Below are 25,665 nucleotides of genomic sequence, written 5' to 3'. Positions count from 1 at the left end.
TCTTTGCAGAACTCCTTAAATGGTAAAACTTTCGGCAATGATGAGGCTATAAAATCGCACTTGGTTCAGTTTTTTTCAGATAAAGGCCAGAAGTTCTATGGGCGTGGAATACTAAATTTGCCAGGAAGATGGCAAAAGGTAATCGAACAAAATGGCAATTATATATTTGATTAAAGTTCATTCTATGTTTTATTAAAAATGCATTCTTTTAAAAAATCCGCAATTACTTTTTAGGCAACCCAATAATATCTAATTAGATCTTAAATTAAAAAAAAAAATTGCTGCTCTTTTTTGTCTATTTAACATTTAAAGTTGTTGTTTTTGAATAAACTCTTTTTTTTAAGCTACCTTAACTTTTTGCCGCCAGTGGGGTTTAACTGGGGTACTCTCGTTTGCTAGTCAGATGAGCTACCAATTCAGCCAACCATTTGTTTATAATGTGCGCTGCTAAAGGTAAACAAATACAATTGCCTATTTTTAGAATTAACAGCATCGTCTTTTGCTGCCTTCGATACTCCTTCATTTTTGCCTACTCTTGGAAAGTAGTTATGAATTTGAGTTTACTCTTACTCTTTGTGTTTGGGTTGCACTCACACCCAACATATCGTTCATTTGTAGAGTATTGAGCCCATAAAAGGAGCATTTCCCATCCGATTTCTATGAAATTTTAAATAGTGAGTTTTAGCAGACCTCTACACTCCTTTGTCGAATATGACTCAGGTCGAACCATATTTGGATAAGCTGTCATATAGACTGATCTCCCGAAATAGAGTATTGAGTCCATAAAAGGAGGATTTTTCATCCGATTTCGATGAAATTTGAAACAGTTTTAGTAGACCTGTACACTCTTTTGTTGAATGTGGTCCATCTCGGACCATATTTGGATATAGCCGCTTTATGAACCGATCGCCCAAAATAGAGTATTGAGTCCATAAAAGGGACATTTTTCATCCGATTTCGATGAAATATGTAACAGTTAGTTTAAGCAGACCTCTACACTCCTTTGTCGAATGTGGTCCATGGTCGGACCATATTTGGGTAAAATGCCATATAGACCGATCTCCCGAAATAGAATATTGAGCCCTTAAAAGGAGCATTTTTCATACGATTTCGATTAAATGAAACAGTGAATTTAAGCAGACCTTTACACTCCTTTGTGGAATATGGTCCAGATCGGATCAATTTTGGATATAGCTGTCATATAGACCGATCTTCCGACATTGAATATTGAGCCCATAAAAGGAGCATTTTTCATACGATTTCGATGAAATGAAACAGTGAGTGAAACGTCAGGCACTTGGGTCCTTTATGGGTAACATTTTGTAACCATATTACGTTAAGAAATTAAAACTCCTATATATCACATATTATAATTTCAATGACAAAATATCTCAGAATTGGAAACTTTGTTAGTAAAATATTTAATATTTTAGAATTATTAATGTTATTCTGTTATATATAGCCCAGATAAACATATATAGCCCAAGATATATTGTAATTATATCTAAGGCAAGATATAATTATATCCAAGGCCAGATAAAGTTATATATAGCATATCTCTTTGGATATAATTATATATAACAGATATAATTATATCTGGTCCCATCTCCAATGGGCTCTTATAGGGATTTAAAATTACAAAATTTAGAAAATAAAATAAATAAATCCAGATATAGTTATATGTAGCATCAGATATAATTATATATAATTGAATATAGCAGATCCATTTGGATCTAATTAGATCTAACTTTATCTTCTCCCAGATATATTTGGATCTGACCATATTATTTTTTTTATTCGGGTTATTAAATTAATCTTATGAGAAGTTATTCAAAATACTTGTAAATTATCTATCTGAATTGTCTATCTTTAGAGGTTAGTTGAATGCTTGTAGGTAGAGTGTTCCAAAGACGAATTGAATACAAAACAAAAAAATTATCTAAGAAATGTCTGTTATGTCTCAGTTGTATTAATCGACATCCCCTTGTAGATCTTGCGAATCTTATTCTATGAAGAAGAAAATAAGAAGGAGGACATATGCTTTCTATCTTGGTCCTCGATAGGTCCATGAACAAATAAAACCTCATATATAGTAATTCTCGATTTGAATTCTTCTCCTCGACGTTCAGTTTTTAAAGGTTTAAATTTGTTGTGTGAAGAACACTTTTGCTCTTTGATAACCACACAAAATGACTCAAAGGATTCCCCGATGTTACCTCTTAGGACCCTTTCTTTAAGATAATTCATATTTTATTAGATCAAATTTGTAGCAGAATCTATTTTGGTAGACTAGACTCCTAGACTGAACTTAGCATGGCTACTACTTATTTATTATAACATTTTTATACCCTCCACTATAGGATGGAGGTATACTAATTTCGTCATTCTGTTTGCAACATCTCGAAATATGCGTCTAAGACCCCATAAAGTATATATATTCTTGATCGTCGTGACATTTTAAGTCGAACTAGCCATGTCCGTCTGCTCGTCCGTTTGTCTGTCGAAAGCACGCTAACTTTTGAAGGAGTAAAGCTGGCCGCTTGAAATTTTCCACAAATACTTCTTATTAGTGTAGGTCGGTTGGGATTGTAAATGGTCCAAATCGGTCTATGTTTTGATAAAGCTGCCATATAAACCGATCGTGGGTCTTGACTTCTTGAGCCTCTAGAGAGCGCAATTCTCATCCGATTTGGCACAAATTTTGTACAACGGCTTCTCCCATGACCTTCAACGTACTTGTGCAATATGGTCTGAATCGATCTATAGCTTGATACAGCTCCCATATAAACCGATTTCCCGATTTTGCTTCTTGAGCTATAACTTGTTTTAACTTTTTTATGTCAATATAACTTGTACTAAAATATAGAACAACTCATTCGTTAAATTACCTTAACCAGAAAGGAGTTCATCCATTTTGTAAAAGTCTTCTTCTGTATATGCAGACGTTCCTCTTGTAGTGTTTTAATTCTTTCATTTTCGAATTTCATAATGCCATCGCGTTGTGTCATGTTGGCTGAATTACGACTCGTCTGTGATTGCAATGAATAACCGCCCGGTTCATATTGTGATGCTGCAAAGAGATTGAGAGAGAAAGGAAACCAACAAATTATTATCCAAATACAATAGAAAATTTTACGTGAAAACATATTAAGTCATTCATTCCATTAATATTTATTAGTAAGTGTGCATAGCATTTTCCCATTATAATGCCATTGCGTAAAAGCTTAGGCGAATGGTACAGGAAGCATTTGCTTTATTGCACAGATCGCAAAAAAAGAGTTTTCTTTCGTTTTTGTCAAAGCTTATATAGAATTAGGGGCTTGGGAATTAGGAATTCTTAAAATTACGGAACTAAACTCAGGCTAAACTAAATTCGAGAAATCGCCAACAGAAGTTGTGAGGACGCCGAGGATGACGAAACTAAGAGGAGGAGTTGAGCACTGAAATAGCAGATGTGTACATTCGCAAGATTAAAGGAATTTAAGAGGATCCCGGCTGGTTCAATACTTAGGAACTAGGGATCGTTTTTCACCTGTTGCAGACTGCAAGTTGAACTTAATAAATGAATTTTTATACCCTCCACCATAGGATGGGGGTATACTAATTTCGTCATTCCGTTTGTAACACCGCGTCTAAGACCCCATAGAGTATATATATATTCTTGATCGTCATGACATTTTAAGTTCATCTAGCCATGTCCGTCCGATTGTCGAAAACACGCTAACTTTCGAAGGAGTAAAGCTAGGCGCTTGCACAAATAGTTCTTATTAGTGTAGGTCGGTTGGGATTGTGGTGTTTTGGTATGACTTCCAGCAACTGTATTAAGTATGGTTCAAATCGGTTCATAACCTGATATAGCTGACATATAAACTGATCTCCCGTTTAGACTTCTTCAGCTTCTAGAGGGCGCAATTCTTCTCCGATTTGGCTGAAATTTTGCATATGTCGTTGAGGAGTGACTTCCAAGTATGGCTGGGTATAAATCAGGAATGACTTCCAAGTATGGTATGGTATAAATCAGTTCACAACCTGATATAGCCGCCTTATAAACCGATCGCCCGATTAAGAGGGTGCAATTCTTATCCAATTTGGTTGAAATTTTGCATATGTCGCTTGATAACCTGATATAGCTGCCATTTAAACCGATCTCCGAATTTAACACTCCGAGCCACTGAAGGGCGCGGAGGTGGTATTGTTCTATGTCTTCCAACAGCCATGACAAGCACGGTCCATATCGGTCAATTACTTGATGTTGCTCATAGTTATACATTGAAAAAGTCATTCAAATAACTTGACAAGTGCGATCCATGGTAGAGGGTATATAAGATTCAGCCCGGCCGAACTTAGCACGCTTTTATTTGTTAAATATGTATTTTGCAGAAATTTCTCGTGGCTATAAGCTTATACTCGTATTTCTATGTAATGCTCCCCCCTTCGTACAAAATGGCAATGGAATGTTATGCTCTGAGGTAATTTTCTATTTGCAGTGAATGATAACGCACAAAACAAAACTTAGTTACTATTTAACGGGATTCACATTCCGTGGAATTTCGATTGCATATCAACTCGTAAACGTACGGAATTCTTCAGCGGCAAAATAATTTTGTAGTCGCTGTGGATGTAGGTAAGGTTCAGTACAATTGGTTGTACCACAAGGGAGTCCATTATCATTTATACCCAAGAATGAACCAAATTTCTTGTTGCTGATAAGAAAAAAAACCCCAAAAGTGATAAAAACAAAATAGCTTTAGACAAAAAAATTGTGTTGCTTTTGATTTGGCAGGAAACACAAATATTTGGATATTTAGTCACCCATAGAAAATCTAAAAAATCTTTTTTTCTTAGAATTCCCTTTTTCATGGAATTTCCTAAATATCAACAAGTAAAAGCGTGCAAAGTTCGGCTGGGCCGAATCTTGGAAACTCACCACCATGGATTCTGCTAAAATATGGGAGCTATATGTGTATATATTGACCTATTTGGACCATACTCGACACAGTGGTTGAAAGTCATAACAGAACACTATATGCAAAATTTCTACCAAATCGGATAGAAATCGCGGCTTGTAAGTCGCGGCTCAAGAAGTCAAATCGGGAGATCGGTTTTTATGGAAGCTATATCATATTCTGGACCGATTTGGACCGCACTTAGCACACTTATTGAAAGTCACAACAGAACACTATGTGTAAAATTTCAGCCAAATTAGATGAAAATTGAGGCTTCCAGGGGATCAAGTAGTCAAATCGAGAGATCGGTTTTTATGGAAGCTATATCACCGTACTTGGCACAGTTGTTGGAAGTCATAAAAGAACAATACATGCCTAATTTCAGCCAAATCGGATGAAAATTGAGGGGCTCAAGAAGTCAAATTGGGGGATCGCTTTATGTGGGAGTTATATCCAAATGTGAACCGATATGGCCTATTTGCAATCCCCAGCGATCTACATAAATATGAAGTAGCTCTACGCGTTCGACCGCTATCGTGATTTCGACAGACGGACGGACGGACATGTCTAAATTGACTCAGAATGTCAAAACGATCAGGAATATATATACTTTATGGGGTCCTAGATCAATATTTCGAGGCGTTATAAACGGTGGTGCGTATAAAAGTAAACATGGTGGTGGTGCGTTTAAAAGTAAACAAATAATCTTAAAGGGTTTGATAGTTATTATACCCTCCATCATAGGATAGGGGTATATTTATTTAGTCATTCAGTTTGCAACATATCGAAATATCCATTTCTCGCCCTACACTATGCATATATATCTGATCGTCGTAAAATTCTATGACGATATAACTTTGTCAGTGTAATCAAAAATTAAGATATTGAGCTGAAATTTTGCATAGGTCCGTATTTCTTCAACACGCAGGTAAAGTTCTTGAATGGGCCAAATCGGACTAGAATGGGCCAAATCGAATTTGTTGACCGATTTCACTGCAACTGTGTTCTATAAGAGTTATGGGGACCAGAATCAAATATGATCCAGACCAGCTCATATTTGGATATAACTATGGATATATCAGTGGAGTTATAACAAAAATAGTGTGATTAATATATCCATGGCGGTGGATGTTCAAACACGTTTTTAGTTGTTTTATTCATATTTCTTTTCTTCTTTCTTCGATTGCCGTTTTATATGATGATAAGGATTTAAGATTAAAATGGGTTAATCACCTGATAAATTTAATAACTCAACTAAGTGCAAATTATTGCTGTTGGGCTCATCTATATCACAACCATTGGTGTAAAGTGTAAAGTAATTTTGTCATATAGCAAATAATGCTTTAAGCAGCAGTTTTCAGATAGTAGTCTGTAATATTTACTGTTCTCTAGATAATTGTTCATTATTTGTGAAAATAATTGAGAAGCTAGATAAGAATATCATATCATTGAAGGGCTTTATTCGCTTGGCTGATGACAAATTAATCTCAATTCGTATGAACTTTCCAAGGTTATTGGAAAAAGTTAATGGCAAAGTTGAGCATGTATGCCACGTTAACATGGAAGAAGTTACAACGGAATTTAGTTTTAGCATTATGTGAGATTTCCTATATATGTCAAAAGTATAACTTTTACAATTAAGGACACCAGCGAAGTCGGATAATAAATAAAGCTTTTATGGGCTTCAGAGCCTTAATCGATCTTTATGGCAGCTATGTGCAAAAATGGTCTGATTTGGCACGTTCAAGAACTTAAACTCCGTGCAGCAAAACGACGTATCTGTGCCAAATTTCGGTATCTACATTTTTGACGGCAGTAGCGTGAATACAACGCACGGACGGACAGGCAGGCGTACATCGGTGAAATGATATATATATATATATATATATATATATATATATATATATATATATATATATATATATATATATATATATATATAGGGTCGGAAATGGATGTGTTACAAACGGAATGACTAAATGAATATCCCCTATCCTATGGTGGTGGGTATAAAAATCTATTGACTGGTTTTAATTGCTTTATGACATTTTCGTAAGGTTAAACTTTGTAAATTCACTGTTCCGCCGTTACTTGAGTCGTTGCTTTTAAGGAATAGAAATTATTTCCTTGAACTGATTTCATTTTGGTGTAATCGAAACATTTTCGCCTCTTATGGCATTAATAATTTTTTGGTTAGTTGGGTGATCTTTCACATCCATTTTCAGCAAAAACCCAAAATTATTACCAGAAAATGTCATTGTGCCGAAAAGGCGGTCTTATCACCGTAAAGTGTGCAAAAACAACTAACATCGAAAGAATTTGGGCGAAATGACATTTGCCGTATTGCCCAAAATAACAATTCTCATATCGCCCAGACGACGCCAATTTTAGATGTTTTTGCACACTTTTGGGCAATATGACAGTTTTTGGGCACACAGTCATTTAATGGAATTATTTTGGACCTTTAATGAAAATAGATATGATATATTACCCAACCAAACAAAAAATTATTAATGTCATAAGTCCCAATGCCATAAAACCCAAACGAATAAATTATATTAAACCCAAAATATTTTTGGGTAAAAAAGTCCAAAAATAACATAATACTTGGGCCCTTTAATGTTCCCCTCCTTGGAATGCAATAGCCATTTTTATTTAGAAAAATTTTGACTTTATTTTAATGTTGGACCTATGAAAGAGGAGAAAACCTTAAGCCAGTCCAACGGCCGGTTAATTTCCCCCTCTTGGGAATGCAAAGGTCATTTCCTCATCTCTCATAGGTCCAACTGTAAACTAAAGTCCAAAAATTTTCTACATTAAAATGACTTTTGCTTTCTAAAGGATGATTTTTTAGCTATTATCTTTTTGGCAACACTGGTTTAAACAGCTCACGCACGTTTCGTGTTTTGTTTTGCAGTCAAAAATCTTCAGTTTGGTCTATAATCGTCTTACAAATGAACAACGCTGGCAAATTATTAAATTTTATTATAACAGAACATGCATTTTCTGTTAATAAAGTTCATCGCGCTTCTTCCATACATCGACGAAGCTCATTTTTGGCTCAATGGGTACGTAAATAAGCAGAATTGTCCATTTTAGAGCGAGGATCAGTCTGAAGCAATGCAAGAGCTACCAATGTATCCAGAAAAAGTCACAGTTTGGTGCGGTTTATGGGCTGGTGGCGTTATTGGACCGTACTTTTTCAAAGATGATGCGAATCGTAACGTAACTGTGAATGGCGAACGCTACCGTGAGATGATATCCAACTTTTTTCGCCAAAATGCAAGAGCTAGGCTTTCATGACATGTGGTTTCAACAAGACGGTGGCCCATGCCACACAGTTTGCGGAACAATGGTCTTATCGACAGGCGAGTTCGGTGAACATTTTATTCACGTTCCGAACCGGTCAATTGACCGCCTAGATCGTGCGATTCAACGCCTTTAGACTATTTTTTGTGGGGCTATGTTAAAGCTCATGTCTATACAGACAAGCTCGCTTCAATTGACACATTGGAAGACAACATTGAAGCATTTATTCGTGAAATACCGGCCGAAATGTTGGAAAGAGTATGCCAAAATTGGACTAAGAGGATGGACCATTTTAAGCGCAGTCACGGTCAACATTTTCATGAAATAATCTTCAAACATTAAATTATATGAACCATACTATAGATCAAATAAAGATTTCGTGCAGTTTTCTGAATTTTATGCGTTTTTCTTTGAAAAATTTCCTATAGCTCTTTAAAAATCACCCTTTAAAATCTAGATGGGGAATTTAGCCTATTTTTTTAGGGAAGTTATGACATTTCCTGAATTTTGTCATAAACTTCATATTTAAGAAAATGTTATAATGCCCATAAAATTAAAGGATATTTTTGGAGGTTATGACATTTTTCGATTTGGGTGTTATGGCATTAAGAAGGTTGGGTTTAATGGCACAGTTGTTTTTGAACATTATGGCATATTGTTTGTTTCTCTATCGAGACGAGCATATTTTAATGTTAAAATGTCACAATATCCAAATTTTGGATTTTCATTTGGGCTTTCTGAAATTTGGAAATAACGCTACGGCAGAACTCTTAGCAAGTAGATTACGAATTTGGTAGGAATACTGGAACCAAGTATCTAGCACCGTCCCATCTGCAAAGAAAAATCCTAGCACAATTTTGAGTTTTTTATACAAGACCAAACGCCCTCCCAAAAAAAAAAAAAATTATGTGGATATGTAGGCCTACCAAATGTTTTACGGTACACAAATGGAAGGTTTTTGGGAGTCGACCTTTTGTTGGGATTTGATATCTAAAATTAGGACAAGTGTCTGGGGCCTACCCTTAAATTTCCCATGAACATTCCATTAAGGAACAGGGGATACTTCTCTCATATCAATGAGCACAGTCCGATTAAAGTTTAAGCTCAATGATAAGGGGCCTTCTTTTTTATGCCGAGTCCGAACGGCGTGCCGCTTAGCGACACCACTTGGTAGAGAAGTTTTAACACGGATACCTTACAAATGTAGCCAGGATTAGTAAGGGGATAACCACCGCTGAAAATTTTGTTCATGTTCACGCCGGGATTTGAATCCAGGTGTTCGGCGTCATATGCGGAAATGCTAAAAAACATCCAAATGGCCAGTACACATAAAAGGTCTATCAGAACAGGGTGGGAATGAGATATCGACATTTCGGCCAAATGTTTGGGACCGCAAACTTAAAAAACACCAAAAGGATATGTGCCCAGTTGGAGACAACATAGGTCTCCGATAAAGGTCTTTAGTAGTACAAATGCAAATTTGCCCATGAACATTCCATTAAAGAACTGGGACAAACTTCAAAATTGTTTTCTGATGTTCTCGCCAAGACTCGAAATCAAGCGTTCAGCGTCATAGGCGAACATGCAAACCTCCGCAAACCTCCTCAATTTGTAAAGACTGTGGAGTGATTACAACTGATGGACACACGGACGGACAGACATACGGACATCTTCAAATCTTTTTAGAATTTTACGACGAGTTGTAAATATGACGGGTTGTAAATGAGTCAAATTGGGACTTGTTTATTTATACAAACTACAACTCAAGATTTGACTTCTTGAGCTGAAATGTTTACCTTTATATCGGCTACTTTTCAAGTTTATGGACCTAAGCAAAAGTAGCCAGTCAAAAATTCACCCTTTTCGTTATGTTAAGAATGGATTTGTTCAAAACACATATCAGAAGTTCTGAGATGAAGTAACGGAAAAAAATATAAACGTTACGAGCATGTTTTCTTGGCGTATTTCTCAGCTTTTATTCATACCAAAAATAAATCTGATTTTAATAGGGAAATCCTGAAATCTTCACCCTAAATGTTAGAAATTCAAATTTGATCATTTCATCTGAGCAAGAAATCTAGGAACCGAAATACACATGAGTTGTTTCGGATGAAAAATAAATTTGAAATTTTATATAGACGCTTAAAAATCCAAAGCAATACGTCTTTTTATTATTATGCTTGAAATGTTTTCCCTACCAAATTCATATTTACTCGCAATGCCTAAATGTGATCTTGTTGCGATTTTGAAACTTGTTTCCGGTTTTAAGCTTAATCGTGGCTTTTGAATTGCCTAACTGAAAATGTGTATGCAATGCATACATTTGTGTGTACGTGTGAACATATTTCAATGAAATGCATGTAAATATATTTGTAGATAATTTCGTAGTGTACCCTGAACCAAAATATTACATACATACTCGTATTATGTAAATTTCGGGTGTTAGTCGTAACCTTGAATGTGCTCTACATTTTTATTTTTCTTTCTGTATTTCTTTCAAGAACAACTTTGTGAGAGAATATCGAAAGCTTCAACAAAAATAAAACTTTTTTTGAAGTAGCAAAGTAAACAAATACCACGGCGCTTTGGGTAGTAAATGGAGGCGATAATAAAAGTTAGCTAATTAAAATGAAATTGAATAATTTGTGGAGCAAACATTTGTGGCTTTAGCAGTACAATGGTGGGCGTTCAGATAACATGCGAAGTTTTCGATTTAGTGAAGTGTGGTCATATCACGACGTTGTGCGTATCGTATGATCTTGTTGTGCAGCAAAACGGCAAATAGTTTTGCTATACATAACTTCTTAACGTTAAGAATATCTCATATACTGTGGTCTTTTTGGATACTGCTTTTTGATTAAGGAGTGTAGGCATCGAGAGCTTCCTTCACTATAAGTGGGTACCCCACATCCCTCCCAGTTTTTGCTCTTTTCGTTGTTACTAAATTTTTTACAAAATTCGAAGTGTTTAGTGCTCTTTTTGTTGTTTCTTCTTAATTTTTTCATTATTTTTCTCGATTTTATTTTTAGATCTTTTCTGTTAAACTGTTAGCATAGCTCTGCTAAGTTCGTAACAGAGAGCTGCTAATTGAATGTGTTTGTGTCTCTACTAGTTAAAGTTACCTTTATCTTCACGGACATGACAAATTCGGACTATACTTGGCGCGATTGTTGGAATAACAGAACATTAGGTGCAAAATTTCAGCTCAATCGCACAACAATTGCGGCTTATAGGGGTTCAAGATGTTAAATCGGGAGATCGGTTTATATGGGAGTAATATCAGGCTTTTGATAATAAAGTAACCGATGAGTGGAGCGGATGTGTTTTCCTTTCACTTCTCGAAGAAAAATATCCGTATCTCGGAATAGCTAACTATTACGAAAAATTTTTGAAGCCTTTTAGGGCTAGGCTCAAAATGGACTTCAGCTGCGGTGATGCCATCAGACCGTAGTATGTTGTCCGCCCCTCCTACAGGAGTGCCTTGGCACATGTAGTCGACAGTAATGCTTCAAGCGCATAACCAGAGGGATGCACAGTTCATTCCCAGCCTTTAAGTAAAGGTGGTGTTTCCGATTCAGACATCAACAGTGTCAATGAAACAGTCATCGCAGAGATGAGGACAGCGGGATTACGACAGAAGTGAGCGGTGGCTTCGCTAAGCTCAGAAGAAGACCGAGAAAGCTATACGGGGCACGACGAAGAAGACACTGCGCAGAAAATCAGATCTCCCGAAGAGCAGAACACTTGTAAAGTGCTAAAAAAGAACAAAAACACGTGCTAAATTTGGCTGGGACGAATCTTATATACCCTCCACCATGGATCGCATTTGTCAAGTTCTTTGGACGGTTTCTCTTTATAGGCAGAAACTAAAAAAGGATCAAGTACATTCCACTCAGGAACCGGGCAAACTTCTCACATATCAATGAGTGCTGTCCGATTCAAGTTTAAGCTCAATGATAAGGGTCCTCCTTTTTATAGCCGAGTCCGAACGGCGTGACGCAGTGCGACACCTCTTTGGAGAGAAGTTTTACATGGCATAGTAACTCACAAATGTTGCCAGCATTAGGAGGGAAAAACCACCGCTGAAAATTTTTTTGATGGTCTTGCCAGGATTGAATGCAGGCGTTCAGCGTCATAGGCGGTCATGCTAACCTCTGAGCTGCGGTGGCTTCCATCCTAAAAAAGGATAATAACAAGAAATCCTCATGGATTTTGTATGTGCTTGGATAAGAATTGCGACGTTTGGTGGCTCAAGAAGTATATTCGGGGGATCGGTTTACATGTAAGTACTCGGTACATATGTTGGAGGTCATAGGAGAAGTTCTCGTGCAAAATTGTAGCAAATCGCATAAGAATTGCGCCCTCTAGTGGCTCAAGAACTATATTCGAGAAGTCGGTTTATATGCGAGCTATATTTAGACCGATTAGAACCATATTCGGTACATCATAGGAAAGGAGGTCATAGGAAAGGTCGTCGTGCAATATTTCAGGATAAGAATTGCGTCCTCTACATGCTCAAGAAGTATGTTAGGAAGATCGATTTCAATGGGAGCTATATCAGGTTTTGATTAGAATCGTACTTGGTACACCAATTGGAAGTCAAAAGAAAAGTCATCGTGCAAAATTTCTGCCAAATCGGATAAGAATTGCTCAAGAAGTATATTCGGGAGATCGGTTTATATGAGAGCTATATCTAAACGTGGACCGATTTGGCCCATTTACCCAATCGACCCACATTAATAAAAAGAAATTATGCAAAATTTCAAGCGCCTAGCTCTACTCCTTCAAAAAATAGCGTGCTTTGGGCAGACGGACGGATATAGCTAGATCGACTTAAAATGTTATGACGATCAAGACGATATATACTTCTTGGGTTCCAAGACAAATATTTTGAGGTATAACAGACGGAATGACGAAATTAGTATTCCCCTTGCTATGGTGGAGGGTATAAAAAGAGCTCCCCGCTTTCAAGTACTCTGGGAAAACCAAGCCAGCCCTCCTGCAATGGAGATTCCAGATAGTGTCCTGCGGAGGGAGAAAAAAATCGGAGCGCGTACGGCCCCTGAGTCTTCATGAGGACTGTGACTTCCAAAAGGACGACACAGCCACCACGAAAAGGGAGGATGGTCGCTGAAAAGGATAAGGAGCCACCCTGTTAAGACAAAGTGGTAAGGAAGCACAACAGAGATGAGCAAATTTATGCAATCATCAATGTCGGCAGTGCATCCGGTAGGATTCCACCAGATCATCGGTATCAAGGGGAAGATCTGGTTACCGAGCGGATTTTGCGCCAGCAGAATGTATTGATACCGTTGGAGCTCGAACTGGTGTGAAAGATGGACATATCCCAGCTCACGGAGGCAACGGGACAGCAAATTTGCGACACATGTTGGGATTTTTAGGGAAGCAATACTCCTTGTGGTAGGCAGTGATTAAGTCTCCGCGACAAGTTTGGCTAAGACTAAAGTCATGAAGCACTTCGGGTCCAAGACTGCTATGCTGCCGATGTTATAATACTTCTAAGAGGTAAGGATCCGAATCAGCTTTGCAGAAGGGGTGAAAGGGTCTTGCAGATGGGATACGACTGGGCCAGACCCAGGGGTCTCAATGTTTACCCAGAGAAGACTGAAATCTGCCTGTTCACGAGAATGACGAATGACGAAGGTGGGTGGGACGAGAATGACGAAGGTGGGACAATTTGACGCACCACGTTTCCTTAATAGAATGATTTCGATATCTGACAAGCTCAAATACTTAGGAGTGATCTTGGACAGGAAACTGAATTGGAAGTGTCATATTTAGGAGCGTACCGAGAAGGCTCGCAGATGTTGGAGACTATGTAGAAGGACCGTAGGCTCAAAATGGGGCCTGAATCAGAAGATAGTCCACAGACTATACAAGAGCGTGTTTAGACCAATACTTAGTTACGCCTCAGTGGTTTGGTGGACTGTGAAGGAGAATAAGTGCAACGTTAGGATGGGAGAATAGATAGAGGGTAGGGGCAGATCATACCATAGTGGTATAATCGAGGCAACGATGGAAAACCCGGATGTATTAGAAGAGGTTTCCGATCGGATACCTGAGATGATACTTGAGAGCGAGTACGAGACACTGCTGCCAGAGGCACAGTCTTGGATTGAGGGAACCCTAGTATTGCCATCTGGCAGATCCTGCTATGCAGAATGATCAAAGCTAGAGGACAGAATGGGCCTGGAGGGTTTACATTTAGTACCAGGGGACTGAAATCTGTTTTCGACTGTCTGACCATAATATGATCCTGCAGGCAGAGATCCGGGCGATCACGGAATGTGTGAGTCGGTGTGTTGTTAACACGAGGACCTCGAGTGTGAACATCTTTATGGATAGAAAACTGGCCATAAGGGCAATGACAACCAGAACGGTAAGGTCAGGAACAGTCTTGGAGTGTAAGAAGAAGGGGATTAACTCCTTCTCTGAGGATGGCAAAATCCGCATCTTTTCGGTGCCGGGCCATAACGGAGTAAGGGGAAATGAAAGGGCAGACGATTTGGCGGTGAAGGCCAGTGAACTGCCGTCAATAAATTTGGTTAACCCGAAGGCTTTCGGGTCGACGCAGTCCGAGATAAAGGAGTGGGCGACGAATGCGCAGGCAACATTGTGGAACAGCGAAACGGTCGGTAGGACGGCGAAAATCCTATGAGGGGATCCAGATCGTGAGAAGACGAGGCTATTACTGAAAGGAAGCAAGAAGGAGGTCAGTAAAGCTTTCGATATCATAACGTGACATATAGGACCACGAACTAATATATGCAAAATCGGTGCGGCAAGTGTTAGCATGTGTAGGGCATGTGGAGAAGATGATGAGATGTTGGAACATTTCCTATGTCATTACCCGACTTTCGCGGCTAACAGACACCGATACATAGGTGGCGACACAATACTAGATATAAACCTGCGCGTGGTAGGATTTTTGTTCTTATTCCAAATTAGTTTTTATACCCACCACCATAGGATGGGGGTATACTAATCTAGTAACTACGTTTGTAACACCTCGAAATATTCGTCTAAGTCCCCAGTATGTATGTATATTCTTTATCGTCTCGACGTTCTGGCTCAATTTAGCCATGTCCGTCCGTCCGTCTGTCGAAATCACGATAGCGGTCGAAAGCTAGCCGCTTGAAATGTGGCACAGATACTTCATATTGATGTAGCCTCAGATTTAGATAAACCGATCTCCCGATTTGATTTATTGAGCCCCGCAATATTGGTCCGATTTTGCTGAAATTTTGCACATAGTGTTCTGTTACGACTTTCAACAACTGTGTCGAGTATGGTCCAAATCGGTCTATAACCTGATATAGCTCCCATGTAAACTTTGTTCGATTTCTAGAAACTTTAATTTTTGCTAGTTTGACAGAAGTTTGGTTTGTATTGTAGAATAATATTATGCCCTTAAAATTAATTGAATTCTTATGTAATTGAATAAATCAAATGTGATAAGGCCTTCTCAACTTATTTATTTTTAATTTACACTCCAAAAAAAAAACGAAAGAAAATCCAATTCATAAAATGTGTGTCACATGGTCATGACAGTGAAAGAACAAACATCAAATTCACAAATGTGTGATTTATGGGTTGAAATGCCGGTAAGGAGTTAGCAGTTGTATGACCGAACAACAGCAGCAGTGTGTTCGAGTCGATGTTATTATGTTTATACCCACCACCATGGGAGGTATATTAATTTAGTCATTCGGTTTGCAACACATCGAAATATCCATTTCCGACCCTACAAAGTATATATGTATATCTCGGATCGTCGTAAACTTCTAAGGCGATTTAACGATGTCTGTGTTTATGTTTGACTGTTCGTCCGTCTGTTGTAATGACGCTACAGCCTTCAAAATTTTAGTTGTCGTTATACCAATCTGCAGATTTGGGGTCTTTAGTCCATAACAGCTGCATTTATTACCCGATTTCGCTGAAATTTTAAATCGGCAGTTGTTTGAAGCCTCCTGACATTCGACACAAATATGGTTAGATGGCCTTCCTTTCATCAACTAATAGAAAACATATCACCTTTCTGATAACATTCCAATAGTCATTAGTTCGAGCAACCACCCTTTAGGGTAATTGACACAAGAAATTGCTCCATTTTAATTCAAAATTTCATCGTTCTAATAAATTTCTTTATCTATTTAAAATACTATTAATGATTAAATTCCAATACAAGTTTAATTTTTTTGGCATTCTGCAATTTTTATCACAACAGTGACATAATAAGTTGTGATATAATATAGGCAATTCACATTTTTATTTCTTTCGACCATTAAGGCTAAGTCTAAAGTCCACTCTTGATATGAAGGGTTGTAACTCTTGAACTGTTTTTATTTTTACGTTTTTTAAATAACATTGTTGCCGATAGAAGTTGCAAAATATTACAAATGTTGTTAACCGCAAATGATATGGCTTAGTGATTTTTATTTCAATCTGCACTTTCGTTTCTTTTGAAGATTAATTACAGGTCTCCCTACACTTGTCATTGTAGAATATTTGCACGTACCCAGTGATTGGCGCTCATACGAAATATAACGGCGGTATTCATGTTTGGAAAAGTTTGAACGCATAGTCATTATTAAATATGAATTTTTCTTCTTCTCTTTTTGAACAGAATTTTTAAGACATTTGTAGTTTTCACTGCAAGAATTCGGTCGATTTTTGCCTTTTTGTTGTGGTGATTTAAGGCTTCTTCGATTGTATTTTGATTTTCGGTTTTTGGATTTCACTTTTTGCCTTACTGGCCCAGTTGCGGTACGATCTCGCTAATTTTCCCTAATCGTTCTTTGCTGCCCGTACACCGATTAACCACTGACGATCTTAATTATTTTTTCGTTTTTTTTTCTCGAAAAATTATTAACCGAAGCTTTTTCGCATAGGGTGGATAGAAGAAGTAGTAGTAGTAGTAGAAGGGAGCAGGCGATAACTTCTAAATGGTTTTGTGCTTTTGTTGCCCCTCGCACAGAGCAAGGGGCACCTCGGCGGATAGCCTTAACTTATCTATTAACAAAACCGATGAGATAGCGCGGAGGTATTAAACATATGTCGTATCCGAATGAAACTCGAACTCGTTTTCGTATTTCGAAAAACAAAAAAAGTAAATAAAATAATAAAAAAAAACAAAACAGAAAAGAAAAACAAATATTTTTTCTGTTGTTCACTTTTTGCAATTTTCTAAAATGCCACCACCCTCCGTACTTGCGGATGGATGACAGGCGGCTGGGGCAGCGTTCTATGGAGTTGGTATTTTATCACATAACAATTTGTTATTGATAAATAGCCTCCAACACAAACACAAACAATGTGTGGCCCACTATCTTATGGGACTTTAACGACTTTTCTTATCTTATCAGCCGGCTGGCAAGCTGGCTTCATCAGAGAAGTGAAAACAAAGTTTACTTTTTTCTACAGGGTGGCTGATGAAAGCCGCTACCAAAAAAAAATGTAATAACTTTTTTTCTATTTAATAATAATAATTTAATAATTAATTTAATTAATTAATTAATTAATTTAATTAATAATAATTTAATAATTAATTTAATAATTTAATTTAACATGAATAAAAGAAAAATGTATTCCATACACCGAAAAAAAAATGTAGCAATATTCATCATTGTAGCAATATTCATCAGCCACCCTGTATGTGGTTTGGCATAGGCAAACATTTTGGAGAATCTAATGTCATGTTGCAGGAAATGTCCGTCAGTCGCAAGGACCACAAACAGTAAATAAATATTGTAGCGAGAAAAGCATTAATTTTTTAAGCTTCAATATAGATATAATGCAAAATAAATTAAAATTAGTTGTCCCAGCAAAGAAGTGGTAGCAAATAAAAATTTGCCACGGAGAATATTTTAATAGAAAATTTGTGTAAAACTTCAAACGCTTCTTCCCATGATTTCTAGCACCAATTTTTGGGATGACTGCTGCTGATCCGTATACGAATACCACAGGAAACCAGGGTACCATGTAGACAGTGATTTTTGAATATCAAGTGGTGACATTGCTTTTAAAATTCTTTCCAAAGTTTCAACTATTAGCCAATCTTTTGTATAAAAATCAATTTGTGTTTGTTTGTAGGTTTGTTTGTTTGTTTGTTTGTATGTTTGTGTGTTCCTTATAGACTCAGAAACGGCTGAACCAATTTTCTTGAAATTTTCACAGATGGTGCATAATGATCCCGTGGTGAAAATAGGGTACTACAGTTTTTGATATCTGAAGGGGGGCGGACCCTCCCCCTTACCCTAATTTTCAGTAACGCCAGATCTCGGAGATGGGTGGTGCGATTTAAGCGAAATTTTGTGTGCTCTCATATAGTACCCTAAAAATAAAAATTTGGTGTCCAAATTTCGAATGGGGTACATAGGGGGGCTGCCACACTCTAAAACCTACCAAACATATATTTAGACGAATCACGACAATATGGGACTCAAATGAAAGGTATTTAGAATAAGAAAACGTATGTGATATCCAATTGTCGAGCCAAGTGATAGGGGGACCCCCCCAAGCCCCAAAACACCCCTTAATCGGACATATTTACCGACCATGGCAATATAGGACTCAAATGAAAGTATTTGCGAGTAGAATACGAATCTGATATCCAAATGTGGGACCACGTTTCTGGGGTCCACCCCTTCCCCAAAACACCCCCCAAACAGGACTTATTAACTGACCATGGGAATATGGGACTTAAATAAAAGGTATTTGAATGTAGAATACGAATCTGATATCCAAGTATGGGACTGAGTGTTTGGGGGCCGCCTCTCCCCAAAAACTTCCCCCAAAGGGGACAAATTTACGACCATAGCCACATGGGGCTCAAATGAAAGGTCTTTGGGAGTAAAGCACGAATCTAATATCAATATTCGGGAAAAGTGTCTACGGGGCCACCCCACCCCCATAACACCACCCAACCCCCAAAACACCCCTAAATCGGACATATACCGGTCATGGCAATATGGGACTCAAATGAAAGGTATTTGCGAGTAGAATTCGAATATAATATGCATATGTGGGATCATGTTTCTATGGGGGTGGAACCCTTCCCCGAAACACCCCCAAACAGGACTTATTTACTGACCATGGGAATATGGGTCTTAAATAAAAGGTATTTGAGTGTAGAATTAGAATCTGATATCCAAATATGGGACCAAGTGTTTGGGGGGCAGCCTCTCCCCAAAAACCTCCCCCAAAGGGTACAAATTTACGACCATAGCCATATGGGGCTCAAATGAAAGATCTTTGGGAGTAAAGCACGAATCTGATATCAATATTTAGGAAAAGTGTCTATGGGGCCACACCACCCCCACAACACCACCCAAATGAGAAGTATTTGCTGACTTTTGCAATATAAAGCTCAAATAAGAGGGTTTTTAAAGTGGAACACCCCCCAAGCCGGTCATGTTTGCCGACTATGGAAATATGGGGCTCAAATTAAAGGTATTTGGGAGTAGACCACGTATATGTTATCAACATTAGGGACCAACTGTCTAGGGGACGTCCCACCACCATAACAACCCCAAATAGGACGTATTTGCTCACCAAGTCAATTTTTTGAGGCCAATGGCAATATGGGGTTCAAATAAATTATATATAGATATATGAGAATAGAGCACGTTGCTGATATATTTTCCGGGCTTAGTGTTTGGACGACCACCCCAATCCCCAAAACACCCTAAATCGGGCATAATTATAAGGTAGAAAGTGGCACAGGGCACGTGCAGACGATGTTTTAATACTTCTAAGAGCTAAGGATCCGAACCAGCTATGCAGAAGGGTCTTGCATATGGCATATAACTTTGCTAGACCCAGGGGTTTCAGTGTTAACCCAGAGGAGACAGAAATATGCCTGTTCACGAAGGTGGGCCAATTTGACGCTCACAGATGTTGGGCACTATGTAGATGGGCCGTAGGCTCAAAAAAGGGGCCTTAATTCAAGGATAGTTCACAAGCTCTATAGAAGCGTGATTAGACCAATATTTGCCTACGCCTCAGTAGTTCAGTCGACTGGTATGGAGAAAAAGTGCAAGTATGGTCCTTATACAACAGGTTCAGAGAACATGTTGTCTTGGCATAGGCGGAGCGATGAGGACCACGCCCACTAGGGCACTGGAGACTATTCTAGTGTCCGACCCATAGACATATGGATTAAATGTGAGGCAACCAATGCGGCTATGAGACTTAAGGCGATAAGAGAATGGATTGAGGATGGGAGCAGCTCATACCATTGTGGTTTAATCGAGGCGACAATAGGAAACCTGGAAGGAAGTTAAGAGGTTTCCGATTGGATACCTGAGAAGACACTTGATGTCGAGTGCGACAGTCTTGGACTGACAGAACCGTAGTATTGCCATCTGGAAGATTATGTTACACAGATGGATCAAAGCTAGAGGATAGAGTGGGCCTTGGGGTCTATATTGAGAACACAGGACTGAGATTTGTTTAAGACTACTTGACCATAATACGGGCCTGCAGGCGGAGATCCGGGTGATCACGGAGGTGGTATGGTGCTTACGCGAGGACGTCGAGTGTGAGCATCTTTACGGACAGTAAAATTGCCATAAGGGCAATAACAAGCATGACGGTAAGGTCACGAACAGTTTTGCAGTGTAAGAAGGAGATTAACGCCTTCTCTGAGGATGGTACAATCCGCATCGTTTGCAGACGTTGGGCAGACGATTTTGCAGTAAAGGCCAGAGAATTGCCGTCGACAAACTTGGGTCGATGCAGTCCCAGTTAAGGGCGTGCGCGAAGAACGCGCATTTAACACTGTGGAACAGTGAAACAGTCGGTAGAACGGCAAAAATACCATGCGGTGATCTGGGTCGTGAGTGGACGAGGCTTTTACTTAAAGGAAGTAAGAAGGAGGTCTGTATAACTTTTGGTGTCATAACGTGACATATAGGACTACGAGCTTAATTATGCAAATCGGTGCGGCAAGTGATACCATGTGTAGAGCATGTGGGGAAGACGATGAGACGTTGCACGATTTCCTATGTCATTGTCCGGCTTTCACGGCTATCAGACACCTGCACCTAGGTGGGGGCAATACCAGACATGAACCAACTTAGGGGCGTGGTATGGAAAACTATTAGGAATTTTGTATTTGGCATGGAATTCGTGATTTTCTTTTTCGAGGTTCCTTTTTAGTATTTAGAGCGCATAACAAGCCGATTACTGGCTAAGGTGTATGTCCATAGTGGCATGGCCCTCTTGTCAACCTAACCTTACTCAGCTACCATGGCGCCTCCACCTCCATTCAGAAATTTTTGAAGCGTAGTGTAGCATTTTGAACTATAGCGAAAGGTTTTACCATGCCCCATTGTGCGACAACCAGCTTTAGAACTAACACTCGTGATTAATGATCTCATCAACAAGTCTAAATCCTCCGATGGTGTTATTCAAATATTTATATTTAAATATTTAAAACAATGGTTAAATTAACCATATTGAAAAACGAAGGGTGGCAGGCGGATATTAGGAACATTTTTTTTTTTTTTTTGAATGAGTTTGTAGGTAACCTTATTTCGCATGCCGAAAACAAGTGTTTAAGGTATCAGCTACACAAACAATTTTTTGCCAAGCAGCAGCAAAAATAAATAAATAGAAAAAAGTTGTTTTCACCTGTTAGAAAGAAAGAGCCATAGATAATGGTCATAAAATTCACTAATGAACCTCATAACACTTATTAAAATATTCTAAATATATCATTTGATGTATGAGCTGAAGCCTCTGCATTGTTTAGAACCTTATATGTACAGTATATATTAAACAAGTAAAAGCGCGCTATGTTCGACCGGACCGAATCTTATATACCCTGGATCTCATTTGACAAGTTCTTTGAATGACTTTCTCAATGGGAGCTATGTCAAGTTATGGACTAATATGCATAGTACTTGCCATGGCGGGTAGAAGCCGTACCAAAATATCATGTGTCAAGATTCAGCCAAACGCCATAATATTTGCGTCCTCTAGAGGCCCAAAAAAAAATATGATATGAAAGAGATCGATTTATAAAAGCGGTAATCACTGAATGCAAAATTTCAGCTAAATCGGTAAGTAAAAGCGCTCTCTCAAGAAGTGAAATCGGGAGTTATATCAGGTTTATCACCGGTTTTTACCATATTTGGCACTATTGTTGGAAGTCGTAACAACACCACGTTCAATATCCACATGACAACTCACTTTTGGCCTGCATATGGAATTGTTGTCAAACTATATGTCCAGACGCCTTTATACACATGTCTCATAATTGAAATGTTTTATAGAAAAATTTTCGAAGACGAGTTTTCAGCTTCGGTGCTTAAAAAATATTTCTTGTATACGTTGTTTCTTATAAGAGTTGTTTCTTATATCAAATCGTTTTGCAATGAAGGATCTAAAAAAAGATATAGTGTTTTGAAAATTTTTCTTAAAATCGTTTTTTTACACGAAGTGCTTATATCCGTTATCTACTGTAATAATTATTTATGAAACATTTCAAGTGCCTATTTTTATTACTTCAGAAGTTAGCTTGCTTTACACGCAAAAAAATACTTCAGCTACAATTGAACTATTCGACAAGTAAACTTTTTTTATGCAAAACATTGGGACTTTGTGCAAGATAAAACTGCAAGACTTTCTGACAAATACAATGTGGGTGGTTCGCCTACTAATTTCGTCATTTCGTTCGTAACTCATCAAAATATTGATTTGAAACATAACAAAGCACATGAATTTTCTTGATCTTCTTGACATTCGTTATCGATTGAGCAACAAATGAATGTGTTTTATGGAAAATTTATTTTTTTTTTCTGGTAATTGTGCAACATTTCGCACCACTGTTAAACGTTGGTCGTTATTTTGCCAAATTTTGATGCAAAAGTCACTACGATTATGGTATCACTTTTAGGTACTTCGTCTGTTGTAAAGGATGGGTCTTTTATGCGAAAATTTCAAACTTATTTTCAGCCAAAAATGTTTCGTTTACAGCAAAATATGATTTGTTACACGAAACAATGATTCGTTTGGTTTGTTTATATCTTGTGCCTCTTCCATTTGGCATAGAGTGTGGCTTGACATATTTTTGGTTTTTTCACTCAGCAAAGCTTTGTCTGCCAGGAGTCAGTATTGGTAGGATCACCATCATGCGTAGAAAGTGACAATTTGTAAAATTTTTACTATTAAAGAAATCAAAGAAAAGTAAAAATTTTACAAATACTGACTCCTGACTGATAAAGCTTTACTGAGTGCTGAGCTACATTCTCTGCCCAATGGAAGAGACACAAGATATAAACAAACCAAACGAATCATCGTTTCCTGCAGCCAGCCATCTTTTGCTGTAACCATCTTTTGAAAATAAGTTTGGAATTTTCGCCTAAAAGACCCATCCATTACAACAGACGAAGTTCCTAAAGGTGATACCATAACCGATGTGAGTTCTACAGAAAAATTTGGTAAATTAACAACTAACGTTCAACAGTGGTGGGAAATGTTGCACAGTTACTATAAAAAATCACGTTTCCAATAAAACACATTCGTTTGTCACAAAGACATTCCAAACGTTTTATGGCTCTATCGATAAAGAATTTCAAGAATATACAAATGCTTTGTTAGGTTTCAAATCAATATTTTGATGAGTTACTAATAGAATGACAAAATTAGTATACGACCACCCTACGGTGGAGGGTATAATAAACAAGTAAAAGAGTGTTGAGTTTGACCGGGCCCATTCTTGAGAACATACCACCATAGATTCTGCTAAAAGTCTACTCAAAATAAACTTAGTGGAGGGGCATAGTTAAATCATACATCCCAAATCTCTGCGAAACGAAATCGCGAGATTTGGACAATGGTTACCGTAAATGTTGGAAATCATAGCAAAATACTACGTGCCAAATTTCAGCCAAATCGGACAACAATTGCGGCTTCTAGGGGCTCTAGATATCAAATCGGGAGATCGGTTTATATGGGAGCCAGGATTTCATTTCGGGAGGTCCAACTCACTCTAACTCCAAATCGAAAAAACTACTGAAATTAAGTCGTAGAAAAAATTATTTCGAAGGGGCCCGATCCCCTCGGGCTCCCCTGACTAAGATGGTGATGGGAGCTATTTCAAGTTATTGGCCAATTTTGAACCATACTTGTCACGATTATGGGAAGTCATAAGAGAATATAAGTAAAAAATTTAGCTTAATCGAATAAAAATTGCGGTTTCTAGAGGCTCAAGATTTCAAAATGTCAAATCAAATCGATTCGAGCCATGCTTGTTAAGATTGCTGAAAGATTTCACAAGATACTACATACAAAATTGAAAAACAATTGAGGTTTCAAGCGGCTCAAGATTTCAAAACAGGAGATCGATTTAAAAAGGAGCTATATATGATTACGCACCGGTTTGAATCAAACTTTGTATCTTGAAAGTCGTAACAGAACACTATGTTCAGAGTTTCAGTTTAATCGGAAAATAATTGTAGCTTCCAGGGTCTCAAAAAATCTAATCGAAGAACAATTTTATATGGGAGCTATATCCAAATCTGAGTCGACATGGCCCATCTGCAATCCCTAATGACCTACTTCAATAAGAAGTATCTCTGCAAAATTTCCTATCGTGATTTTCACAGACGGACGGACGGACATGGCTAGATCGACTTAGAATGTCAAGACGATGAAGAATGTATATACTCTATGGGGTCGTATATCAATATTTCTAGGTTTTACAAGCGGAATGTCCATTGGTACTCCCATCCTGGGGTTGTGGGTATAAAATAACACTACTTATGAGAATAGCCCCAGGGGATTACACAGTTGAGGCTAAAAGTGTCTTAATCTTGAACCTTAGAATTTTCAACAATTATCGCCATTCTATTGCCTAGTACATATTCTCACTAGAGGTCTGCATCCATCTTTACTGTTCGAAGAAGAGGTCTTGAGCAAACCATTGTAGATACTATAGTGTAGTAGGGTAGGCTAAAGAAGGTCTCAGATTACCTGGCACCAAGACCGGATGTTGTTTCGTCATGGGAGAGGCACATCCCGGAGTGCCTTCTCCGTATGCTTTTGGTCCGTGCCGGGATTGAAAAGAACCCCGGACCCTGGTTCTGTTCCATTTGCCAGAACCGCCTTCATCATCGGTCAGTGTCGGTGAGGTGTAACAGGTGCTTGGAGTGGGTACATTTCCGTTCTTGCTCTGGCCTAACTTCGCTACGGGAGTATAGTCATACTGGCTATGTCGCTAGGTGCTGTGCGAACTCAGCCAGCAGTGGGTCACAAGCGTCGCCGTCGTCGCCTTCGGCGTCCTCGTCGTCGGACTATGTGACCCCCCCGACCTCTCCCGTACGGCAATTTATGCAAAGACAGCACCCTAGCCCTACTATTGCCAGGCCAGTGTCGGGAAATG

At 38.3% G+C, this 25,665-nt stretch overlaps 1 protein-coding gene across 7 annotated transcripts in view; it reads right to left on the bottom strand.

Moving 5' to 3' along the window:
• LOC106085461 (spectrin alpha chain, non-erythrocytic 1) overlaps window positions 1-25,665 on the bottom strand; it is a 262,696-nt gene that overhangs the window by 57,850 nt on the left and 179,181 nt on the right. For 3 of the 7 annotated variants that reach the window (XM_059361018.1, XM_059361020.1, XM_059361019.1), the window contains one exon: window positions 2,889-3,070. In XM_059361018.1, coding sequence (XP_059217001.1) covers window positions 2,889-3,070 — 182 coding nt within the window. Of the gene's footprint in view, window positions 1-2,888; window positions 3,071-16,794; window positions 17,030-25,665 lie in introns of those variants that run through there. The other 4 variants (XM_013249712.2, XM_013249714.2, XM_013249713.2 and 1 more) reach the window with 2 other exon arrangements.

Source organism: Stomoxys calcitrans, chromosome 1, assembly GCF_963082655.1.
Source record: "Stomoxys calcitrans chromosome 1, idStoCalc2.1, whole genome shotgun sequence".
NCBI classification, from domain to species: Eukaryota; Metazoa; Arthropoda; class Insecta; order Diptera; family Muscidae; genus Stomoxys; species Stomoxys calcitrans.
The sequence above is the reverse complement of the archived record's forward strand: the minus strand, read 5'-3'. Positions and strand labels throughout refer to the sequence as shown.